The 8,746-nt window shown below is 37.8% G+C and overlaps 1 protein-coding gene across 13 annotated transcripts in view; it reads left to right on the forward strand.

Moving 5' to 3' along the window:
• The window catches only part of LOC309655822 (acylphosphatase-1), a 44,059-nt gene that overhangs the window by 22,773 nt on the left and 12,540 nt on the right, over positions 1-8,746 (forward strand). For 6 of the 13 annotated variants that reach the window (XR_014261024.1, XM_082451534.1, XM_082451538.1 and 3 more), the window contains 5 exons: positions 268-366; positions 1,070-1,155; positions 1,894-1,998; positions 3,028-3,100; positions 8,342-8,413. Coding sequence is in view for 9 of the 13 variants with exons in the window: in XM_082451534.1 (XP_082307660.1) it covers positions 268-366; positions 1,070-1,155; positions 1,894-1,998; positions 3,028-3,100; positions 8,342-8,413 (435 nt within the window). In the remaining 4 variants the exon portion in view is untranslated. Of the gene's footprint in view, positions 1-267; positions 367-1,069; positions 1,156-1,893; positions 1,999-3,027; positions 3,101-7,026; positions 7,102-8,306; positions 8,414-8,746 lie in introns of those variants that run through there. The other 7 variants (XM_082451540.1, XR_014261026.1, XR_014261025.1 and 4 more) reach the window with 7 other exon arrangements.

Here is an 8,746-nt window from a genome sequence, read left to right on the forward strand (position 1 = left end):
CACGTATATTGGGAATAAGAGGCATGTAAATTGGGGATCTATTCTTCCTCATTCTGTCTGGTATAGATGGATAATAGGACTAAGCATTAGTGCAGATTCCTAAATTAGCAGAGTAATTTCATTAAAGAACTTCTGACTCAATCTGTTGTTTAGTAGTCTGCCTTATGTCTTAATTCAGTTTGTGCGGAAAGAGATTTTACGTAACTTAATTTTTTAATAGTTTATTTTTTGAGTTCAAATGTCTAGATTTTTCTTTTTTATATTTAGGATCTCAGTACAGGTGTCATCCTTTTAGAAGCGACCTTGTTCTTCCTTTCCTTCCTAGAGCTCGGGAAGAGAGGACTGTGATGAGACAGAATAACAGAGGTAGGGGCATTAACAGAGATTGCCAGAACACCTAGTACATACTGTGCCACCTAGCTTAAAGAAAACAAAGCATGGTTGTGTTATTGAGCTTGATCAGTGCCAGCTGTGCCTTCCTGGAACCAGGAATTCCCCACGGTCCTATTTAACAACAGAACTAAGTAATTCAGTGCATGCATTTAGATCAGAAATTACTTTTCCAGAGGAGGTCAGTACTGAGTGATCATGCAGTCTGTGGTGTCTTGTGACTGAGAAAATGTTTCTTATTTTTAAAGATTGGAGCTGAGTCCATATTGCATTAGTTTTATATAAGCAAAATTCTGATCTGCGAAAAAAGCTACAGACATTTACCATTTTTCTTTTCTTCATTTCTAAAAATAGATAAGGTATATTTTTACCTAAAAGAAGTGAGACTACTAATTTGAACTGGTTTTTCTTCTGGACTTGTATTCTGAAATATCTGGTGAAAATAGTTTGGAGAAAAAGCTATAATACCAGAAGATACAGTCATCAAGTTTCATTTAAAAAGTAACAGATCAAAACAACTTAGAGATACAGCAAACACTGCACATTTGCAGAATGTGGGAACAATGTATCTGATCTTTGGTCTTGAGGCTGCACCACACCAAGCATGAGACACCATTCACCATTCACCCTCTTCTCTGAGGCTCTTGATGCCAACTTTACTTGTCCCCTTTTGCTGTAGCTACTGGGGACGATGCTGTTGGTCCCGAATCGCTTCAGTCTTTGTTCTCAGAATGGGACAACCCAGTATTTGCCCGTTATCCAGAGGTAGGTCTGCAGCAATTCTTCTTTGCTTGTTATTTAAAAATTTGAATTTCATTTAAATTGGGTATGGGCATGAATGACTATATTCATTTGTAATTATGAATGGCAAGTGAGCATGTTTCCAAATAATTTATTTGGAAATTAATATTTACTGTAGAGAGGAGGAATCAGAATTCATAGCAGTTTGGAAGCTCAGACACTTTGGATTAGACGTGTGTAACCACTGTGTGAATAGTGAATGTGTTTACCACTCTCAGAAACCCTGACTTGCAGCTTTGGCAAAGTATTTAGGGTGGTGGTAATAAAAATTGTTATCATTAGATAAAGCAGTGAATCTTCTGCTAGAGGAACAGTTCGCCATTGGACCTGAGTGTGCATCCTCTCCTCAGTGGGTTATCACACAATGTGCTTTGTGTGTTGTAATACGGGTGTAGAGTATATGAGCATTTGTTACTGATTCATCAGTTAAGATGTCTTTAAGGACTTGCTCATGAAGCGCAGGCAAATTGTTATTCTGAAAGTATTGGTGTTTGTCAGTAATTTTGTGTATAAACAAAAATTATTATTTAAGAGTAATAATTCATAAAGCCTTTGAATTTTTATAAGTTCCCTGAATTCAACCCACCTCTAATAGGTTCTGTGAAAATGAATGTTTGTAAAGCACTTTGAGATCTTTGGTAAAACAGTTCTGCAGACATAAAAGATTACAATGTAAATGACGTTTGTTCTGGGTCTTTCTAGGTTGCTGTTGACGTTAGCAGTGGCCAGGCTGAGAGCCTAGCAGTTAAAATTCACAACATCTTGTATCCTTACCGTTTCACCAAAGAAATGATTCACTCGATGCAGGTAAAAGATTGACTTTAAAATCTCATTAAAAATAAAAATATATATATATATAAAAAAGACCTAAGCTAGACTAACTCTTGTGAAATTGGATTTATTTGATGATATAGACCATCCTGGTCAAGGCACATGTGTTCTTTTTAATCTTTCTGAAACTTTTATCATCAGAAGAAAAAGCGAAGGATTAATTATAATTACAAAGAAAAAAATGTCCTTTTTAGTGTGAGCAGGTTTGGAGGGATGAATTATGGATTCAGGCTCACAGTTTCAAGGATTATATATTGACTTTCTATATTGACAATAATTTGTAAATCGACTAAGTAATGTAGAGACATTGTCCTTAACTGTGCAACAATGCCCCTTTTTAAATGACCCTCTATTGTATGAGGCTACAAATGATATGGCTTAGGAGACCCCAGATTGAGGAGTTCCATTAACAGAAGGGACCCCTTCTCTCATCTCCTTTTCTAGTTTGCCCTCTCTCTGCACCACTCAGGCTGTCTTCATCTCCTTATTTTCAGTATGGAAACAAATTAGGAGGTTAGACCGATCTAGGCAGAGCAGAGCCACCAAGGTCTGAAGCCACCGGTGGCTTTTAACTTACTGCTTTAATGGACTAGCTCCTACAAAATGGGTTTCCTTGCTTTTGCATACATTTTCCAAATTTTTTTCAGACCTATTTGTTAGCAATCTCTGGTCATATTAATAAATCTCTGGTCATATCACCTGTTAATAAGAGTCATTCTGTTGGGAACATTTCAAGTCTACTCTGAAGTTTTATTAGCATAACCCTCTTAGATGCCTCAGTCTGTTTCCTTGTAGTCTCTTCTTTTGTCTTCTGATCACTCTACTTGCCTATTCTTTTTTCCTTCCAATGACTCCCTCAGGTTCATCCGCACCTGTCCTCAGTCTTAGATATGAATGTTATAATGTAAACAACTTTAAATTAAGTACAGTTTTGTCTCTCTCTATGCAGATATGCCTTTGTTAATCTTTATTTAGTATTGTGTCACTTATTTGAATGTATGGCAGGTTCTCCAGCAAGTGGATAACAAGTTTATTGCCTGTGTAATGAGCACTAAGACTGAAGAGAATGGTGAGGCAGGTAAGAATGAGGTTTAGCCTCAGTAACCAGCTGGTCTTCTTTTTTTTTTTTTTTAATTAATTTATTTATTTGTTTGGTTTTTTTATTTTTGGCTGCGTTGAGTCTTCGTTGCTGTGCGCAGGCTTTCTCTAGTTGTGGTGAGCAGGGGCTCCTCTTCGTTGTGGTGTGTGGGCTTCTCATTGCGGTGGCTTCTCTTGTAGTGGAGCACAGGCTCTAGGCGCGCGGGCTTCAGTAGTTGTGGCACGTGGGCTCAATAGTTGTGGCTTGCGGTCTCTTGAGCGCAGGCTCAGTAGTTGTGGCGCACGGGCTTAGTTGCTCCACGGCATGTGGGATCTTCCCAGGCCAGAGCGCGAACCCGTGTTCCTTGCATTGGCAGGCAGATTCTTAACCACTGCACCACCAGGGAAGCCCCAGCTGGTCTTCTGACAGCCTCCTTTTAAGGTTATTTTTTTATATACGATACAGTTTCAATGATTTGGACAGATTAGGAAAAACCAATCTAAATTAATATTATGAAACAACAGTTTTAAAGTACATTTAGTTTTATATACATACACATAGACATGTATATACATGTTAAACTATTAAGAGTGGTTACCTTGGGAGTGAGAATGGAAATGGGCAGAGGGGAAATTTCATCTTTTACTCTTTAAAATATTTTATAGTCTTTGACTTTTTAATAATGTTTTAATGTGTTCCCTTTATAATAATAGAAAGTTTATATGATAAACTCTGATAGATTTATCAAGAGTTACATATAATCTCTTGGTGACCTGCTTTAATAAAACAACAACAATTTGTAAATAATAACATTAACTCATTCAACAAATACTGATTGAGTGCCTATTGCATGCCAGGGACTGTGCTAGGGATACAATGGTGGGAGAAAATATACATGCAAGAGAAACAGATAGTTACACAAACAATTAAAATTTTAACTCTAGTGTTATGGAGGAGAGAAACAAGATGCTGTAAGAATCTATATTGGGAGATTTGATTTAGTAGGGAGGTCAGGGAAGGTTTTGTGGGTAAAGTGAGATCTGTAGTATAAGTTAACTAGGTAAGGAAAGGAGGGAGGAGTATTCTGGGCAGAGGGAATAATATGCAATTTGTGCTTTCCTCTCCTTCAGTGATAGGAAGCAGGGCAAGCCCTTCCTTGTGTGAGAGCAGGAGACAGGCTAGACAAGTAGGTTGCAGCCGGATCTTAAAGACCAGTTACAAGCTTTGTCTTCGTCCCAGCACCAATTGGAAACAACTGAAGGCTTTTTGTTTTCTTTTGCATTGTTTGTTTTCGCAGCGGCACATGTCACATCACATTTGCATTTTGAAAATACTGCTCTGGCTGCAGTGTGGAGCCTGGAGCGGGTGTGGAGATGGAGTCCCAGTAACTGCAGAGAGACTGTTAGGAGGATGTTGCAATATCTAAGAAATGATGGTTAGCTGGGATCAGGGTGACCTAGAGAGAAAGATATTTAGGAGATGAAGTCAGCAGGACTTGGTGATGGATTGAATATGGGGAAGGTATATCATAGATGACTCCTGGTTTTCTGACCTATGTAACTGAGTGGATGATGTTGCAGGACGAGGCTGGAGAAGAAGCAGGCAAGAAGGGTGAAAATCATGAGTTCAGTCTGAAATCCCTTTGAAATGTTCAAGAATGTGTCAGGAATATTACAGGTCTAGGATGCGAGAAGCATTCTGACATGGAGATCTAAATCTGAGTTGTCAGCATGAAGTGGGTCACTGAAGTCATGTGTATAAATTTTATCACCTAGAAGAAGAGTGAAGAGTGAGGAGGGGAAGAGAGATTCTGAATCTAGAGTAATTCCGCCATTTAACAGCTGGGTAGAAAAGGGTGAACCAGCAAGAGAGATTATGAAGGAACAGAAATAGGAAGAAAACAAGCAAAGGTTGTGTTGCAAAGCCAAGACTTTGTACTAAGTGCTGCTGAGAGGTTAAGATGAGGACCAAAAATATCTGTTAGATTTCCAGACAGTGGAGGTCAGGGACTTCAAATGAGAGCTGTTTCAGAGAAGACATAGGACAGGAGAGACTCCAAAATCTGTGACATGGAAGAGGGACTAAGGAGAGTGAGGGTGCGAGAAAGCTTTTTTTTTTTTTTTTTTAAACTGGGAGACTCTCGAGCCATTTACAAGGAATGCTTGATCCTGTCAGGTTCTGGAAAAGGCCTGAGTGGCTGAGTCCTGAGCACCACTGGAGGAGTTGGTTCCCGATGGGTAGACCTGCAGACGAGAGCTTCTAAAGTTTGAAAGCAGTTCATTCTCTTTGTATTTCAAAATATTCTTTTTTATCTTGTTTACAGTATAAGTTTATTTAGTAAATGTCATCACAGATCAAAGGTAAAGTAACCAAAAGTTTTGTCGTAATTATCATAAATATAGAATTAGTGAAGGTCAAATTCTAGTAGTCTTACTACTAGAAAGTGAATAGATTGTTTTCTAAAGTTTTGATTACCTGGAATTCTTTGTTGTTTAATACCAAAATCTCTACCAATGGCACCTGAGATGGGTGTAGCCACAAAATCTCCAGATATTTAAATTTCTCTTGAGATTCTGGATTGTCACTGTATTGGTCAGCTGCCACCAAGGAGTATTTTTATATAAAAAATTTTTTCTAAATCAAAATATAAGTATTTTTATTGTTGCTCACAAATACCAAAAGCAACCTATTCCTATAATTGACTTACTTTTATTTTAATATTTGCACATCTTTTTTAATGGTTAAATATATTATTGTTTTAAGTTATTGTGAAATTAATGCCATATAATGGCATTTTTTATTGCATGTTTCCACCTATAATAAAATTCAGTTGTTCAATTATGATCCTCTAAAGAATAAGGATTCAGAGCTTCCCTGGTGGCACAGTGGTTGAAAATCTGCCTGCCAACGCAGGGGACACGGGTTCAAGCCCTGGTCTGGGAAGATCCCACATGCCGCGGAGCAACTGGGCCCGTGAGCCACAATTACTGAGCCTGCGCGTCTGGAGCCTGTGCTCCGCAACAAGAGAGGCCGCGATTTGAGAGGCCCGCGCACCGCGACGAAGAGTGGCCCCCGCTCGCCGCAACTAGAGAAAGCCCTCGCACAGAAACGAAGACCCAACACAGCCAAAAAAAAAAAAAAAAAAAAAAAAAGCATTAACCTAACATTTAAAAAAAAAAAAAGAATAAGGATTCATTCATTTATTCTGTAAATATTTATTGAGTGCCTGTTATGTGCCTGGTGCTATTATACATGCCAGGAATATAACAGACAAAAATCCTTGCCCTGATGAAGCTTCTATTCTGTTATTTTGGAATATCGAAAATACAGCTCTGACATGAGTAAATTACCTTCATATATTCTGCTTCATTCAAGGAATGGAAAATGTCATGAACATTTTGTAGACTATAAATCATTCCTCCAGAGTCAGGTGCAGGATTGATTTCGTAGGGTCCCTGACTCTTGGTAATTCACATTGGCTCAGGTTTTGAGTTGAGGTTACTCCCTCATAATTTATTATTTATTCCATTGTTCTGCCCAATACAGGATGTTCAGTATTCATCACAACCAGCTGCAACTCCTCCTATCCTCAAAGGAGTTTAAAATTCAACATTTTGGGGCCTGTTCTGTGGTTGAACATGCTCTCAGAAAAATTATAATCTTTTTATTTTTCAAGTCAGTAGCTCTTACGCCATGAATTTGATGGTGTCATACAAACAATTTTTTTAATCTTTCGTAGAAATAGGAAAAACAGGCATTATCTAGTTTGATCAAATTCAAGAGGAGAACTTTTATTTCAATATAATCAGTAACAATAAACCTCAACCCTTTGGCCAAAAGTAATAAAATTACAAGCTAAAAAGATGTACGAATGTAATTGAGAATCAGTCCTTCTGTCAGTGAGAAAGGGATTTATTTCCCTGTAGGTTTGACTTTGGGGTCAGGACATTCTGCTTCTCTCTTGCACCTGAGAGTGTAAAGCCTTGCTACTCAAAATCAAGGTCTGTAAGTAACATCACCTGGGAGTTTGTTAGACTTGCACAATCTTGTGTCCCACCCCTAACCTACTGAATCAGAATCTGCATCTTTATAAGATCCCCAGGGAGAGTGGCATGGACATATATACACTACCAAACGTAAAATAGCTAGTGGGAAGCAACTGCATAGCACAGGGAGATCAGCTCTGTGCTTTGTGACCACCTAGAGATGTGGGATAGGGAGGGCGGGAGGGAGGGAGATGCAAGAGGGAAGAGATATGGGAACATATGTATATGTATAACTGATTCACTTTGTTATAAAGCAGAAACTAACACACCATTGTAAAGCAATTATACTCCATTAAAGATGTTAAAAATATATATATATATATATAATTGAGAAGTTATCACAAAAAAAAAAAAAAAGATCCCCAGGTGATTTGTCTGCTGTTCAAAGTTTGCGAAGCCTGAGTCTAAAGCAAGGCAAACTGTGGCCTGGGGGCCGGATCCAGCCATAACCTGTTTTTGTACAGCCAGGGAGATAAGAATGGTTTTTACTTTTTTTTTTAATTGATGTGTAGTTAATTTACTGTGTTACATTAGTTTCAGGTATACTACATTTTTAAATAGTAAAAAAAAAAGCAAAGGAAGAGTTATATTTTTTGACACATTAAAATTATATGAAATTAATATTTCAGTGTCTGTAAAAAGTTTATTGGAACACAGCTACAATATTCACATGTCTATGGCAGCTTTGGTTCAGAGTGAATATTTGAGTAGTTGTGACAGAAACCATGTGTCCCAAAAGCCTAAAATATTTACTGTCTGGCCTTTCACAGAAAAATATTGCTGACCTCTGATCTAAAGTGTAGTAGAATGCTTCATGGGTTCTGGGGTAGCTTGCAAATCAAGGTCGGCTGATTATAAAATGTGTGGTTTAATGATCCTTCATTGTATCAAATTTGAATTAATAAAGCAAAATCAGTATTTAAACATTAAGAATGTAGGGCTTTCACCATGTTTTAGAAATGAAATACTAATGAACTAAAGAGTTTCTCATCAGGGATACATTTGTTGTAGTTTTTCCCATAACTTTAACTTTTTAGGAAATCAAAGATACAGTTGTTACTGCTCAGTTTGTATGCTTCTCTTATGCTCACGTTGTTAAATAGTTTGAATTAAGCTTTTTCTCCCTCAACACAACATGATTATTTTAATCTTGACCTGAGAATTTGAAACCCGGTGGTGCTTGCTGGTCTTCTAGGTGGAAACCTGCTCGTCTTGGTGGACCAGCATGCTGCCCATGAGCGCATCCGATTGGAGCAGCTGACCATTGGTAAGGATCTGCTGAGGACTAGGAACGATTCGAGACTCCCCAGCAGAATTAATGTACCTGAAAGAGTTTTTCTAGCTGTGACTGTTGTGAAAAAAGATGAATTGTATGTTTTAAAAAATGAAGCTGAAAAAAAAAAAAACTATTAAAAAAAAAATGAAGCTGAAGCCTGCTGGTATGGCTTCTTTTATAATTGAAAGAATGTAGTAGTTCACTTTACTAATTCAAACATGTGGGTCTTAACACATGGTCAAAGGCATATTTGCTGTATCCTTATCATCAACCCTAAAGATTAGGCTACTTTATTACAACTTTCAGCACAAAGATATGCCCCTC

The sequence above is a fragment of the Balaenoptera physalus genome (assembly GCF_965194825.1).
Source record: "Balaenoptera physalus genome assembly, chromosome: 2".
NCBI lineage: Eukaryota > Metazoa > Chordata > Mammalia > Artiodactyla > Balaenopteridae > Balaenoptera > Balaenoptera physalus.